At 56.4% G+C, this 16,221-nt stretch overlaps 1 protein-coding gene across 4 annotated transcripts in view; it reads right to left on the bottom strand.

The window, feature by feature from the left end:
* KCNIP3 (potassium voltage-gated channel interacting protein 3) overlaps window positions 1-16,221 on the bottom strand; it is an 81,171-nt gene that overhangs the window by 26,351 nt on the left and 38,599 nt on the right. For 2 of the 4 annotated variants that reach the window (XM_048829622.2, XM_048829619.2), the window contains exon 3: window positions 7,161-7,349. The exons of the other annotated variants lie outside the window; for them this stretch is intronic. In XM_048829622.2, coding sequence (XP_048685579.2) covers window positions 7,161-7,349 — 189 coding nt within the window. The remainder of the gene's footprint in view (window positions 1-7,160; window positions 7,350-16,221) is intronic. 4 annotated transcript variants of the gene reach the window in all.

The raw sequence follows: 16,221 nt of genomic DNA, 5'->3' as shown, positions 1-16,221 counted from the left end.
CTCCTTTGGCTTTCCCCGCGGGGATGGGAAGAGGGGAGATGGGAGCTGGCAGGGGAGTGGTGCAGTTGACGCCTTGGTAAAGCCTCGAGCGTGAAGGAAGAAAGAAATCAAACTTTCCGAACTTGGCTGGGCAAACTTTCCTAGCAGCAGAATCCCGGCACGACTGGCTCCTGCCCGGGGCCCATCTCGCTTGGCTGCTGCAAACTCCCGTTGCTCCGGTGTGTCTCTGATCAACTCAGCGCTCCGTCAGTCCGGGAGGCTGGCTCGCACGGCAGGGTCAGCTGGAGGTTCTGAGGGGCTCCCCCGTGCCCGGTGATGATGCACTGACGGATGGAGCATCCGCCCGGCGCCTCCATCTCGCCTCTCCGCAATGCCATTGGCTGCAGGGTGGCTATAAAATTCCACACACTCCCCCCCCTTCCCTCCCCCACCCCCCAGCACACTCACACCCTGAGACCTCGGAAAGGGGGAGGAGGCTGGCTGGGTGTCTCTCGTTGCGGGGCGGCATTGATCCAGACGAGAGACGCGCTGGGCCCCAGCTGCGTCTCCGAGCGACGAACGGTGCCGGCGGTTGCAGACGAGCCGTTTAGTTGGTGTGTTTTGTGTGGAAGCCGCGGCACGTGAGAGCGGCTCGGGAAGCCCGGGTGGAAAGGTGACTCTGCAGTGCCGACACCCTGAGCTCACCGACCTGGGGTCAATCAGAAGCAACTCCCCTGGGGCCAAGGGAGCGACGCTGGAGGAAGGAAGAGCAGAACCGAGGCGGGTACCAGCAGTTGAATGAAAGGCGATCGAGTGCGCACAGCACAGCTAAACTCTGGGGATGCAGGAAGCATCCCAGAAGATTCCTCCCCATTGCAATACAATCATGGGGGGGGCCGCACTCTCCCTGGGTATAAACGGGGGGGGGAGGAGGGGTTTCACTGACTCCACTGGAGTTCTGCCCCTTTGCACCAGCTGAGGATCTAGCCCTTGACCTCTGAAAATCTCCCATGCCCTGCAGTGGAGTTTCTACCTTTCAGGGGAATGTTATTCACCAACTGTGAGCTCCTGTGAGACAGACAAATCACTTGCTCTCTCTCTGCAGGGCAGCCTGGATTTTAAGGCTGCAGGACTGTACTTCTGCCAGGCCACACCCCATTATTCCACAAGCCCAGGAGATAAAATGCTCCTAATGTCACACAACAGAGCGCAGTGGGTCTGTACAGGAGATGGACCCAGGGACATGCTCAGTATTTCACACACGCGCCCTGCATGCACGCATAAGGTTGTGCAGATATTCATAAGCGGATGTAGGGCCCCAGATAAATCAGCTCGCCTGTGGCCCTGTATAAAACATGCAAAGAGCATGAACGCTGCATGCACACATGGCCGTGTGCCACGCATGTTCACACGTGCTGCAGGAGACAAGGCCAGACAGTGCAACAGATCACAAGTGGAATGGCAGCATAGCAAGAGGTAGCGAGTAGGGTCCCCAGGGGCGTTAGCAGGGAGCTGGGTGGCATGTGAGGGGCACTGGGATGCTGCTACTCCAGGAATCCACAGGTAAGAGACAATCCATTCTAGTTGATGCGTTGACGGGAACTACGGTAAGAGAGCCAGGTCAGCGATCCCTAAAGCACGCACCCGCTTTACAGCTGGCATTGCAGTGGGCCAGATTCTGTCCCCACTCGTGTGCAATAACTCCAGTGAGTCTGTGCAGGCAGAACGGAAACCCACCATGGTTTTTGCAAGGGAAGCCAATCTCCTGATTTGTGGGAGAGGGGCCTAACTGGTGAGTTTTGAGCCCTCAAACTTGGCCCCGCTCCGTCCCGCCGCAGGAAGTGAGGCTGCAGGAGCACAAGGGAGGGCACCCCATGTCTCTGGGCCTCCTTGCATATTGGGGAGGTGGCAACACCCTCAGCTCAGCTCTAGGCACTGCAGGACGTTCTCCCTTGTGACACATGCACCCAGGTCACTAAGTATCTAGATCTGTTTGCATAGCGAGACGTTCACCTGTGTGTGGAAAGGCACAGAACTTCTGTGACACGCTGCATACCCATCTATACAGACGATCGGGCTGAGGATTTATGAACCTCTCGGCACTTATAACCCCACGCACTGACTCCAGCGGGAAATTAGCGAGATTATGACTCCACATGGGACACAAATGATCTCGCAAAAGTGTTTGTCCCAGGGTATCATTGCCCCAGGCCTCCCATTCCTACAGGGTTGCATGCAAGAGGTGGCTGCATTTCAGTCACTCTGCACAGATCTATAGATTACTCACACGTGCACTTTATAAGATGGGACACTAGGAAGAAGTGACCCGATCAGACACGAGGTCCACCTAATCCTGTACATTCCCCCCAGATGTTTCAGAAGAATCTGTATAATCTCCATAACACAGAACCATCCAATAACTCTTGCAAAGAAGACAGATTCTTCCTATTCCCAGCCCCAGCGGGTTAATATCTTTCATGCATTTTTAGCATGTAGCTGTTTTTAAAAAATTAATTTAGGCCCCGATTCCTCCCAGTACTCAAGTAAGCAAATAACTTGCATTGAAATCAACAAGACACGCACATGCTTAAAACTAGGCTGAATCAAGGCCATAAACAACGAACCCCTTTTTGACCTCTTTCCCTCTGACATCCACTGGCCATGAGTTCCACAGGTTAATTACACATGAGGCAGGGAAATAGCCTTTAACAGCTCGCAACGTGTTTGCCTTCTAATTTGGTCAGGTCCTTGTGTTAGGAGGGAAGGCAAATAAGAGTGCCTGACTGACCTTCTCTAAACCATTCATGATTTTATATTTGTCTATCATGTCATCCCTTATTCATTGCCCGTCTAAGCTAAATAGTCCTTTCCCGTCCCGCAGCGTGAGAGCTGCAAAGTGCAAATTATTATTATTTCAGTGAGAAAGCAGCTGAGCTCTCAACACACCCACTCCGTGGCTGGGTATTCACCCCATTCCTACACATCCCTCCTCCCGGGAAATCCGCTTGCAAAGGACAAAAGCCTGGAGCAATTCCCCATGAATGCGGTGCTATAAACAAGACATTGATCCCTGTTTCTCTCATTGTAAAATATTAAAGATGTTTAAATGGATAAAAACGCCAGCCTCCAATCGTCTCCAAGCAAGTCTGCATTAGCAGCTGCAGCAGCCAATTGGTTTAATGGATGGGGCTTGGAGCCTCTCCCCCCAGAATCTTGCCTGCCGTGACTGCCTGCCAATTTGGGGTTCAGGTTCTTTTTTCCGCTGAGACCGAAAGCTTGACTTAGAAACTTTGTCAGAGGCTGGTATTGGGGGAGGTTCGTTTGCAGCTGTCAGAACAGCATGGGAGATGCAACCAGTAATGTACAGGAGAGCGCAGAGGGCTGATTCTCACTTATGCTAAGCTTGCCTGACAGCAGGTAGCTTTCTGGAAACACCGCTGTGCAGGGGGGCTTCCTGTCTGGTGTTACGGGCTCCCCACCTGCCCTGCTCCCAGTCCCCAGTGTGGCCAGAATGCCCCAACAGAAGGGCCCTGAGAAGCAGAATGCAAGTTAGAGCAGCATTGTGACTGCTCTAAATTATGCTGGAAGCCAGGCAGGGCTCTGAAGAGCCTTGAAACATGGGAAGACCAAAGGTGGCTTAAAGGCACCATCCCCCATCTCCTACTTCCCTGCCCCAAGCACAGGAAGGGAGTAAGAGAGAACCAGACCCATGAGCTCCGGGCTAGGGCACCAGGAAGCATATTGCTCAGAGAGGCAGTGATAATTGCTGTCCCATGGCTGCAAGGCCATCAGACTTAAGGCTTCCCGTGTGGGGATGGGTCGTTTGGGTGCCAAAGCCCCTCAGGGACATAGGTTTAGCGAGACGCATGCTGCAGCCAGGACTGATGCAGCAGTGTGGTTGAGGCCAAGCAATGCTCTTTGCAATGAGGGAATGTTTGCTCATGCCGGGAGGCTGCTCCTCCCCATTGCCCACCAGCCAAGCGCCGACTTCAAGCAGGGGGGGAGTGGCGCTCCAAGTGCACAAGCTAGATGGGGCTGGGGGTGGGGAGGATCCCTTTCCTTGGGATCTCTCACCTCCCTTGCCATTCAGTTCCCCTCTGCCAGTGGCTGCAGAGGAAATGCAGGTGAAGAACAGCAGAACCTAGATGCAACGTACCCTCCTCTCTGGCAACGTACCCTCCTCTCCAGCAGGCAGAGCCGGGGCTGTGGGAGGAGGCCAGCAGGATTAGCTGGAGAATGATGTGGGGGGAGGGGGGCATGGCATAGGTCTGCAGAAAGGGGAAGGGGGCCAGGGTCTGGGATACAGAGGGTAGCTGGAATGAAGCCGCCTGCAAAATAATCCTCCCTGGATCCCTTCCAAAGGCAGCTGCCGAGAGCCTTACAGAGGGGCCGGGGGGTGGGCAGGGGAAAGCTGAGCCCCAGAGGTGGCTGGGAGGAGTGGGGAGAGCGCTCTGGCGTGGGGCTGGGGAGGCGGATAAAGAACCGCGAGGGCCAGAAGCCCCGGGGAGGGAAGCGAGAGAGACGGGGAGGGCAGGGGCAGAGAGCACGAGCCCAGCGCCTAGGCCCTGTGGGAACCGGTGCTCTGCTGGCTCGGCCGCTAGACCAGCCCGTGGTGGGAGTGCTTTGGCGGTTTCGTTAGGAAGCGTGGGAAGGGGGAAAAGCCACGGTGGAGAGACGGACTCTCACATTCACTCCTCCACGCTATCCCACGCCACAAGCTGCTGCCAAAGCCCCCTGCTGCGGCGCTCGCAGCCTCTGGCCCTCCCTCTAACCGGCGGGACAGACCCCACGGGAACTCTTCGCAGTTTCCCTGCCGGACGCTCCCCGCCCCATCCCGAGCGCCCCATGACCCAGGAAACTTCCCCGGCTGCATCTACACTGCAAAGAGAAATCCGCGGCTCAGAGCCCAGGGCAGGTGACTCAGGCTGTGGGGCCAAAAGGAGCCGTGGTCCCTCCGGCTGGAGCTCGGGCTCTGAAACGTAGCCAGGAGAGGGTCCCAGAGCCCAGGCTCCGGCCCGAGTGGGAACCCCACACTGCTCGTTTTGGCCCTCCCACCCGAGTCCATTGAGCTGGGCTCTGCACCTCGGTGGCTTTTCTTTGTAGTGTAGACGCACCTATGGCTTAAAGCTCAGGTTAGAAACGCCCAGTGCCAGATCCTCAGTGGCCATTCACATCGGTTGAGAATCTGGCCCTGAGCCCCCTTCGCCTTGTCTACCTGCTAGGCAATGGGAAACCTCCCACTCTTGCTACAGAAGGAACGCCAGCAGAGAAGCAGGTTCTGGGATCACAGGTTCAAAGCCAGGCAGTGTCCTCTTCTTCCTTCCCTGGGGGGATAAATGGCCCCCAGCTGCCAGGGTGAGGCTTTCAGTAGAGACCACAAGGAAACCTGTGTGCCTGCTGGCTGTGTGTGGATGCTCAATACCTCCCCATACCTCTCCTAAGAGTTGGGGTTTACTCCAGTGGCCTTGGCCAAAATCCCCCTAGCCTGCTGCATCTCTCGTTCCCTGGCTGCTGCCCTCCAGCCCAGAAGCGGCTGCATTTCAGCAGTATTATCGAGAGAGAGACTGCATAGAATCATAGAATCATAGAATATCAGGGCTGGAAGGGACCTCAGGAGGTCATCCAGTCCAACCCCCTGCTCAAAGCAGGACCAAGCCCCAATTAAATCATCCCAGCCAGGGCTTTGTCAAAGCACCTTGGGAGAAGGAGTCAGAAAAACGCAAGGTGATCCAGCAGATAGAGCACTAGACTGGGACTCAGGAGATCTAGTTCTAGTCCCAACTTGGCCTCTGGCCTGCAGGGTGACCTGTGGGCAAGTCACTGCATCTCCCTGTGCTTCTTCACCCCTCCCCCATCTGATCTATTTAGACAGTAACCTCCTTGAGGCAGAGACCATCTATCACTGTGTGTTCAGCGCCTAGCACAATGGGACCCGATCGCTAACCACTGCCGTAACGCACATAGAAAAGATGATTCACTTTCTACTTTAGGCACTATGCTGGGTTCTCAAGACCCTGGACTCCTTTTCCTTTACGTTCCGACTCCCAGTACCAAGGGGGAAGGTGTCAACAAATGTAATAAAAGCCCTCCACACTGACCTCCTGGCTTTTGCGTTGAGTTGGAGGACCAGGTCTGGCTCAGCCTGTGTGCGCGCCAAAGGCACGTGGGTGTGGAATGGGGGCTGACAGAGCCCTGGGCTGCTAATAAGCTACCGCTCCTGTCTCCCCCTTTATGGCTGCGCTGGCTGGGGCCCTGCTAAATAAGGAAAACCTCCATCCACTATTCCTCCAGCCCTTGGATTCTCTAGCACCTGGTCCTCTCCACACTGGTCGAGGGGAGGGGTGAGTCCAGGATGGAACCACCGCTCGAGCCCTTTCTCAGCCCCAGTCCTGGATGCATCATGCACGTGACCTCCCACCTGCGAGGATAAGGGGAGGTTTGCAAGGATGTTACAGCTGGGACTGCTCCCCACCCCCAGCTGAACAGCGTTGCAGCAGGTCCCAGATTTGCTTACATCAGCCTCGCTTAAGACTCCTCCACCCAGAACTCCACTCCCCAAGGAATCCCTCCCCTTCACTCTTCAGAGAAGCCAAGATGCTGGATTTTGCCTGATCCTGGACTCAGCTCACTCAGTCTGCCACAGCCTGGAAAAGCCGGAGGGAATCTCCGAGGTGAAGTGGGGATTCTCAGGAGCCCTCCTCCCCTCCCCCCACTTTAACACTGAAGAGCCCCCGGCAATCAAGCGTCCATCTGCTCATCGCCATGTGAGAAGCTGGAGATGGGGCTGCGGGGAAGGATGTGCTCTGATGGATAGGCCATTAAAAAGCTTGGCGGTTCAGTCTGGATGAGCCGTGAAGGACTCAAATGATTAGCTGAACCGTATCCAAAAATTTTCTCATTCTCTCCCTCCGCACCTGCCCTTCTCCCATTCACCTTCCTCCTCACCTAACAGACTTCTCTGGATCCCTTCCCCAAACAGGGGACCCCAGCCCCCCCGTACCTCTGCGAGAGCTCCGCAGGAAATTCTCTTCCCCTCTCCTCTAACAGCCCTTAGGGATCCTGGCATTGCGGCTCCAGCCAGGTGCAATGACTAGCAACTTGGCCACTGCTGGGGATCCAGCCCAGGACCCACAGAACGAAGAACACCAGCTGAACAGGAACTGACTCCCTGAGCTACTCACGGTAGCAGGCTCTTGTCCTCAGCGACTTGGGCACAGAGGGGGTTGACACATGACACACAATGAGCGGTGGGCACAACCCCTTCCTGGCACCCACGGTTCCCTGAAACGAACCCGGGTTACAGCCGAGTGCAGCAGGGGAATAGGACACGCTGCAGAACTTGTCGGACCTTGGAGACAGTCTAGGGAAAGCTAAGAGAGGAGATACCACTGAGTCAGCGTGTGCAGTGCCGGGTTTACAGTGGCTCCATGGAGCCGGGCCTGTGCTCGGAAGGGGCCCCGGCCTGCACCACTTGCACTGTGTCCTGAAACCCCGCTGGCTCCCCCCGCCCACTGCTTGCTCCTCTTGGCCTGCCCGCTGGTTGGCCGAGGGCTCCTCTCCCACCCCGGCCCCACCCCCTGATCCTCTCTGCCCCCCGGCTGGACCCCAGTGCACCCCAGCTCCAGGCAGTCTCTGCTTCCCACCATCTGTGGGGCCCGCCTGTCTCCCCGGAGCCGAGCCACCTGGGACTGGGGCAGAAGCCTGGCCAATCTCAGCCGGGCGGGGAGACAGTGTGGGGGGCTTGGCTGGGCCCCTCCAGGCAAGGTGTCTTGAGGGAGCCCGGCCGGGGCAGGCTCTGGCCTGGCTAATCACGCCACTCCCGAGGAGCGATTCCCGGCCCCGGGACCAGCCCTGGCTGCGCTGCCGGCTCACCCCGGCAGACACAGTTGCCTCCCAGCAGGGCTGGTGAGTGCAGCCGGGAGGCAGGGCCGGGGAGAGTGGGTCTGTGGGAGGTCTGGGGGGTGCTGGGCTGTGAAGGGGCGGGGTGGATCTGTGTGTGTTGGGGCACAAGGGAGTGGGGGTTCTGTGGGGGGTGCTGGGCAGTTGTGGTGGGGCTGTGGGCAGGGGTGGTGTTGTGCACGGCGCTGTGCATTTGTGTGGGGGGGGATCTGGGGGAGGCGCTGGCCATAGTGGGTCCAGGGGGGCTCTGGGCATAGGGAGTGATGAGGTGTTGGGGGGGGCTGTGTGGCGTGGGCTCACCCCAGAAGGGAAGGGGCATGCTGGTGGCACAGGGACAGGCCGGCCACTGTGCATCTGGCAACAACCAGTTCGTAAATAGTGCCCTCGCACTGGGCTGGGCGGAGCGGGGCTTCCCCTGCCATGCCCCATTGCCTCTGGCTGGCCCCTAGCTCTGGGGACTGACCTCCCCACGCCACGCGCCATTGCTCCCACGGGGGCCCACAAATACGTTTGGCAGCGGGCTCACAAAAGGTTCATCCAGCCCTGAACGTGTGATCAGTAGACGTAGGCCTGGCAGATACGGGCGGATGTCCTGAGTGGATAAGGCCGCGGGGGCTTCCCCTGCAGATGGGACTGTCACGCCGCACATACAGGGCTGTGAGACTTTGGGCATTCCTGTTTGCAACGCGCTTTGAGATCCTCCGAGGAAGGGAGCGTAGGGCAGAAGCAGCATGTGCAAAGGCACATCACAGTGCAGTCTGCATCATCCTCGGAGCACTCTGAATTCTGCCCTGCAGGACAGCCAGGCGTGTGCTGCAGGGGCTGGACTCTGGCTCCCTGGGCTATCGCAGAGGCTGGGTGGGCTGCAGCCGGCGGAGCTGAGAGGACATCGCTCTACAGAGGGGCTAAGCTGGAAGCGTTCATAGGGCCCCCCGTCACGTCTTCCTTGGCCAGAGAAAGGTCACTGCAGCTCCGGGAGCTTGGGGAACAGGGCAGGCAGGCCAGAGGTAGGCAAAAGTGTGGCAGGAGAGAGATTCCCCGCTGCCCTCAACCCCAGTCCCCAGCCCATATATGCTGCTCCAGGAACTTACAGCGGCTGTACGGCACTACAACTAGCCAGGGACAATCGCCCGGGGTAAAAGCAGAGTAAAGTGCCATAATCAGTCCTCTGCCGGTTCTCCCCCAGTCTCTGGCCCAGCAGCCTTGAGAGGGCGTGTCCTTAGCACGTGATGCTGCCGAGATTCTGGGCCCCACAAGCAGCTATAAATTAGAGCCACCCCAAGGCTGCTCTATCTAATCCATGCCAGCACCAAAGTGGCTCCTCCCAACAGCCCTGAATCTGGGTGGCGAAGAAGGGGTTTAATCCTTTGGTTCCCTGCACAGAATGGGAGCCGGCTTCCAAACCCGCGGGCTTTTTTTAGGGATGATTTCCCAAAGTGATTAGCGTAAGAGCCATTTGCGGATGCTTCTCCTAACCTTCAGGCCCTGCTACTGTAGATATTTTTACTCATTCGGAGTGATAGGCTCTAAATTAATGGTGAGCACTCAGGAAAGAGCCTTGGGCTTCATTGTGGACAGCTTAGTGAAGAGCTCCGTAGCAGCAGGGGCAGAGAATAGAAGCAAACAAAGTTTTAGGCGGCCTAAGAAAAGGTAGGGACAATAGAAGGCTGCCCATGTATAAATCAACCAGGGTCAGTAGGGATCACCCTATCTTAAACAGGGCACAACAGAGGAGGCTTAGAGATGGGGGACAACAATTATAAGGGACCTGGAAATAATCTCCACCAAAGAGAGACTGAAAAGACCTAGTCTATTTAGTAGGGAGGAGTCTCATAAGAGAGGATACGGTAGAGGTCTATAAAATAATGATTGGGATAATATTCTGATATAGAACTTTTCAACTGTAGATCTCAAAGCACTTTACAAAGGAGGAAAGCGCTTTTACAGATGGGGAAACTGAGGCACGGAGAGGGGAAGTGACTTGCCTAAGGTCACCCAGCAGAGTTGGGAATAAAACCCAAATATCCCAAGCACCTGTTGAGTGCTCCGCCCAGCAGGCCAAGGGCACACCTCTTTTTCCTCTCTCATAATACAAGAATGGCAGAAGGATATCAAAAGGCCTCAATTTTAACATTGAGAAAAGCAGCGGCTATTTCACACCGTTGCACGGTTAACCTGCGGAACTCACCTCCACAAGAGTTCACACCGGCTAAGAGCTTAGCAAGAATCAAAGAACGAGACTATCCAGCTCGTTCGTAGTGCTTGCAGATGGCAAAGTGCTTGACAAAGGAGGTCAGATACTTCTATACAAAGGATTAGACACGTCTATATGCTAATGAGCTACCCAATGCAGGGAAAGGATATAAACTCTGGTGCATCAGGACATAAGCCCCGAGGTTGTGGTAGGACTCTCCGGCACTCAGCACAATGCGTCCCTGGCCTCTAGGCACTGCCAGGAGACAAATAAAGAGAAGTCAGCTCTTGATTGGTGGGTGCAAGAAGCAACTTCCCTATGTGCAAGTTATTCCACTGATATCCCATTATAAGGTTTCTTCACCATTGGAGACGGGGCACTGGACTGCACCCCCAGGAGAGGATTTACCATGAAACAAACCATGCGGTGGCCCCTGCCCTGGGCAGTGCACCCAGACCTGCTGCCCCCCTCCTCCAAGGGGAGCGCAGAGACATGCCAGCAGCAGAGCCGCAGGGCAAAGGCAGCTCCCTGCCCAGGCTGCCTCCCTCACGCCGCGCCGCTCCCGGAAGCAACTGGCATGTCCCAGCGGCCCCTGCGGGGGTGCCGACTCCACAGCTCCCATTGGCAGGGAACTGTGGCCAATGGGAGCTGCGGGGGTGGCACCTGCAGGCAGTGATGTGCGGAGACCCCCTGACCCACCCCGCCTAGGAGCTGCTAGCGGGGGCGGGTGCCAGTCGCTTTGGGAGCTGTGCCACCTGAGGTAAGCGCTGCCCCTTTGCCCCCCTCCTGCACCCCAACCTCCTGCCCCAGCCCAGAGCCTGCACCCAGCACCCAAACTTCCTCCCAGAGCCCGCACCCCTTACCCCCTCCCACACCCCAACCCCAACCTCCTGCCCCAGCCCAGAGCCTGCACCCAGCACCCAAACTTCCTCCCAGAGCCCGCACCCCTTACCCCCTCCTACACCCCAACCCCAACCTCCTGCCCCAGCCCAGAGCCTTCACCCAGCACCCAAACTTCCTCCCAGAGCCCGCACCCCTTACCCCCTCCCACACCCCAACCCCAACCTCCTGCCCCAGCCCAGAGCCTGCACCCAGCACCCAAACTTCCTCCCAGAGCCCGCACCCCTTACCCCCTCCTACACCCCAACCCCAACCTCCTGCCCCAGCCCAGAGCCTGCACCCAGCACCCAAACTTCCTCCCAGACCCTGCACCCTTTACCCCCTCCCACACCCCAACCCCTGCCCCAATCAAGGTACCTCGCTTTGTTTTCATTTACTTCCCATTAGTTATAATATAGGAGGAAGATGAAGAAAAAAAGAATTAAAAACGGGGAGGGGGGGGAGATAAGAGAGAATGTTCTTTTTCTTGGCTAGGTCCCCTGGGGACCCCCCCCCGACAATGAAGCTGCGCACAGGGCCCCACTATCTCTAAATCCGCCACTGTGGACCCCGACTCTGACCCACGTTCCTTCTTTCTGCCTGCTATCCATTTCCTCGTCAGGCTACCGAAGGGAGCGTGTGGTGGGAACACGCCTGCCCCTGCCAGGACACAGTCTACGGGGCTCCCTCTTAACGGGCTGGCTCCCCTGTCTTTGTGACACCAGGAATAAAAGCGGGGGGCAGGGGGGACGGATAGCTCAGCGGTTTGAGCATTGGCCTGCTAAACCCAGGGTGGTGAGTTCAATCCTTGAGGGGACCATTTAGGGATCTGGGGCCAAAATTGGGGGATCGGTCCTGCTTTGAGCAGGGGGTTGGACTTAGATGACCTCCTGAGCTCTCTTCCCGCCCTGATCTTCTATGAAAGCGCCAAGCGAGCAGGCGGAGAGCCCCCCCGTGCCCACGGAGGCGGGGAGGGCCCCTGAAAGACATTGGTGGAGCACAAGCCGTGTGGCGCTTTCGACAGCAATGAGCAGCCGACCAGGAGCACGGGGGCGGGGGGAGGACCATGAGGATGGGCCCTTTAATAAAGCAGCTGGGTCCTGTCGCTCCACCCACTTGGGAGGAGCCTTGGAGCTCAGGGGAGGAACCATGAAGGACAGATTTCCAGCGGGGCGTGGGGAGAATCTCCCCCCTCCAAACCCTCTCATGGTAAAGGGCCTGAAAGGGAAAGACACCTGGGTCTTCTCTCTCCTCCCCTCGCAGGCTCCTCCTAAAGGGGTGGAGTTACTTGCAAACCCCGCCTCCCCGGTTAAAGGGCCAGTCCTCTTTTAACCCACTTTGTTCTCCTGGTGTCACCTGAAACCAAAAGAGGCAAATGACATTTTAGAAGGGAAAGGAGCAGCTGGCTGTCAAATTGCACCAGGCCATAAAAAAAAAAAAAAGTTGTATTTGATCCTCCCCCCCCGCCCCCCACACTAATTACCGCAGCTTGGATTTCATCAGCAGCGGATCCCGGTGCTACTCTTTGAGAAAGCCTTTTAACTCAATTAGCTGCGGCTTTCGTTAGCGAGTTGCGTGTTTAAGCGAAACCCGAGCGATGTTTATTTCTGCTCTAACAGTCCTTTGCAGGCAGGGCCTGACGCGGATCCGGGGCTAATCATAATCAGCGACGGGGTGGCTAATGCAGCCTGGTAGGCTTCGTTCCCCTTTGCCTCTCTCATTGAAGGCAGGGAGGAGGAGAAATGAAAGGGGCGAGAGAAAAAGAGGGAAGAAAGTGAGACCAAAAAGAGGAGAGCGCAGAGAATGTGATGGATGGAGAGCAGTGGGGAACCGGGGGGGGGGGGCGGAGGGGCGTGTGGAGATGAACTCACTGAGTTGGCATTTTGAAGTTTGCGTTTCTAGACAATTAGCGCCGTGAATTATTAAAGAGCAAAAAGGAAAGAGGTTGTTTTTAATAAAGTATGAGTAAGCAAGTATTGTTCCACTGGGGGGGGCAAGGGAGCGGGATCGAAGGTAATCAATCAGCTCCCTGCCCCATTCTAATGGCTGCAAATATTTACTTGGTTTTATTGTTGTGTGTTTAGCTGTGTCCCTGGGTCCCAGCCAATCCTGTACTTAACACAGGCGGTCGATGGGTAACACGGGCCAAATTGGGCCTCGGAAATGCGGGGGGGGGGCGGGGCTCTCAAAGCTGAATGTCATCATGCGTCATCTGCGGCCCTACTGCTGTTACTATTAGTCTCAGTGAGATTGCAGCCCCATTGTGCTAGGTGCTGTACAAACACAAAGCAAGAGACCAGCCATGGCCCCGGGAGCTTGGGCTCTAAGCAGACCCGACCAGAGCAAGGAAGGATTTTTATCCCCCATTTTACAGATGGGGAAACTGAGGCACAGGGTCAGTGATGTGCCCCAACTCATAATGGGAGACTGCAGCAGAGCCAGGAACGTTTCTCAGGAAAAGTGAGTTCAACTCAAGCACCTTAGCCACAAGATCATCTTTCCTAGCTGCATGCAAAATCTGAACAGTCATTGAACCTATTTGGGTTCACACTGGATATAGCTGACAAGGCAGGATTCAAGATACCACTTAAGATGCACCTCAGACCGGCTGAGCCCAAATCCCTGTGGAGTACCAGTAACAGCCTGGCTTTGTACGTGTGACCATGTTTCCCTATATAAAGACTAACCCCAAGCTGCTAAGTGACCTCACATAGGGTCAGAGAGATGTAGGACTGGAAGGGACCTCGAGAGGTCATCTAGCCCAGCCCTCTGTACTATGGCAGGACTAAGTATGAGCCAGACTATCCCTGGCAGGTGTTTGCTTGACCTGCTCTTAAAAGCCTCCAATGATGGAGATTCCACAACCTCCCTGGGCAATTTATTCCAGTGCTGAACCACCCTGACAGTTAGGAACCTTTTCCTAATGTCCAACCTAAATACAGTAGAGGCCAGCGGCTTTGGTACTGAAGAGAGCAGGGTCGGTCCCCACCCATGCCTCTGTGCGAGGGGAGCCCCGAGGGATCGCACCTGCTTGCTGAACTGGACCGACTCCCATCTGGAGGCTACTGTGGAACCCATAGCGCCGCGGACCTGCCCAGTCACCGTGTGACTAGGTGTGACAGCTCCCTCAAGCCTTCCCATTCGCCCACACAGCCACAGCTGCCCGTTCTCTGCGGCCCACCGGTGAACTTGGCGCTTGCAAAGTCTGTGCTGGTTCCCTAGCCCGGCTCTTCTGCGCGCTGGGACCCGGGCAGGCAAGATTCCCCTGAAGTCACAGCACGTGATTGCACATTAACTAGGAAACCAGGCTCGCTCTCCTCCAGCAGCCCCCATGCGATCACCAGGGGTAGATCCGGTCCCCGGAACAGCCAGGGATCAAAGAATGCAGAGCGGCTCCCAGGCCTCTGCTGCTCCATACAAGTGCATAGGGAGCCAGGCGACATCGTATCAGACCTAACAGCCCCCACCCCTCGCTGCATCGGGTCAGAGAAAGATCCCCATGCAGCTGATTACCTACCACACTGGGGTGCAGACCCTAGTTCCCCGGCTCCTGGCCCCACTTCCAGCCCATCTGATACCCACTGCACTGCCCCTGGTCCCTCCCTGGCCATGAAGCAATGGGTTGAGTAAGTGATTAATACCGGGGGGGCAAACAGCTGTGCGTATCTCTCTATCAGTGTTATAGAGGGCGGACAAGTTATGAGTTTATCTTGTAGAAGCTTTATACAGAGTAAAACGGATTTATTTGGAGTTTGGATCCCATTGGGAACCGGGTGTCTGGGTGTTGGAGATAGGTGACCTACTGAGTGGTTTTCAGTTAAGCCTGCAGCTTTGGGGGCGTGGTTCAGACCCTGGGTCTGTGTTGCAGGAGGCTGGCGTGTCTGGCTCAACAAGGCCGGGTTCTGGAGTCCCAAGGTGGCAGGGAAAACGGGCTCAGAGGTAATTCCAGCATGTCAGGTGATGGTCTCTGTGACCGAACCCGTCACAGTAGGATTTTAAAAATCGTACATTTCATGATTTCAGCTATTTAAATCTGAAATTTCGCAGTGTTGTAATGGTAGGGGTCCTGACTCAAAAAGGAGTTCTGGGGGGGGGTCCCAAGGTTATGGGGGGGGGGTGGTTGCAATACTGCTAGCCTGACTTCTCCACTCCTGCTGGCTGTCGCGCTGCTTTCAGAGCCGGGCAGCCGGGGAGCGGTGGCTGCTGGCCGGGAGCCCAGCCCTGAAGGCGGCACGACCGCCAGCAGCAGGGCAGAAGTCAGGACTGCCTGGTACGGTATTGCCCCCTTTACTGGTCCTCAGTCAGCAGCCGCTGCTCTCCAGCTGCCCAGCTCCGAAGGCAGCAGGGAAGTAAGGGTGGCAATACCGCAACCCCCCTAAAATAACCTTGTGACCCCCCCCCCGCAACTCCCTTTTGGGTCAGGACCCCCAACTGGAGGAATGCTGGTCTCCCCGTGAAATCTGTATAGTAAAGGGTAAAAGCACACAAAAGAGCAGATTTCAGCGGGGGGGAGACCAGAGTTCACAGTCCATGATGCGGCCGTGCGTTTGGTAGGGCCCTAGAGATAAGCTACAAAAGAAAGGTCTGATCATGCTCTGCCACTGGCTCAAATGGGAGTAGGATCGAGCCATCGTGCATATGTCGTTCGACAGGCGTTTTCACCGCCCAGTGCCAGCACCAACAGTGCAAACATCCTGCGGGAACCTCCATGCACGAGGCACAAGTTGCTCCTCCTGCTGAGACAGTCAGCTAGACAGTTGGCAGCTCCAGCTCCAGAGCCCCCAGCCAGGAATCCCAGCTGAGAAAGCCTCAGGAGCGGAGAATCTTTGACTGCAGCTGATAGGCTAGAAAACACAGTCTGTTACCCGACCGAGCCGAGGGGGGATTATTTCCGCCCGATGGCTTCTCCTCTCGGTGTGGGGCTTGGAAAGCACAGAGTGTTTCATGGAGGAGCTGCTACTGGCAGGATTTTGCTGGGGCTCTGAAAGCCACTGGGGGCTGCCTGGGAGGAGCTGGTGAACGCTGAACAGAAGCTGGGTGGATGGATTCAGACACGTGAGGGAGGGATAGTTCAGCGGTTTGAGCATTGGCCTGCTAAACCCAGGGTTGTGAGTTCAATCCTTGAGGGGGCCATTTAGGGCCAAAAATTGGGGATCGGTCCTGCTTTGAGCAGGGGGTTGGACTAGATGATCTCCTGAGGTCCCTTCCAACCCTGATATTCTATGATTCTAGTGAACATTAAGGGGTCCCTGAAGCCAGTCTAGCGGCTG

This window comes from Caretta caretta, chromosome 26 (assembly GCF_965140235.1).
Source record: "Caretta caretta isolate rCarCar2 chromosome 26, rCarCar1.hap1, whole genome shotgun sequence".
Lineage (NCBI taxonomy): Eukaryota > Metazoa > Chordata > Testudines > Cheloniidae > Caretta > Caretta caretta.
This window is presented reverse-complemented; position numbering and strand designations above follow the sequence as displayed.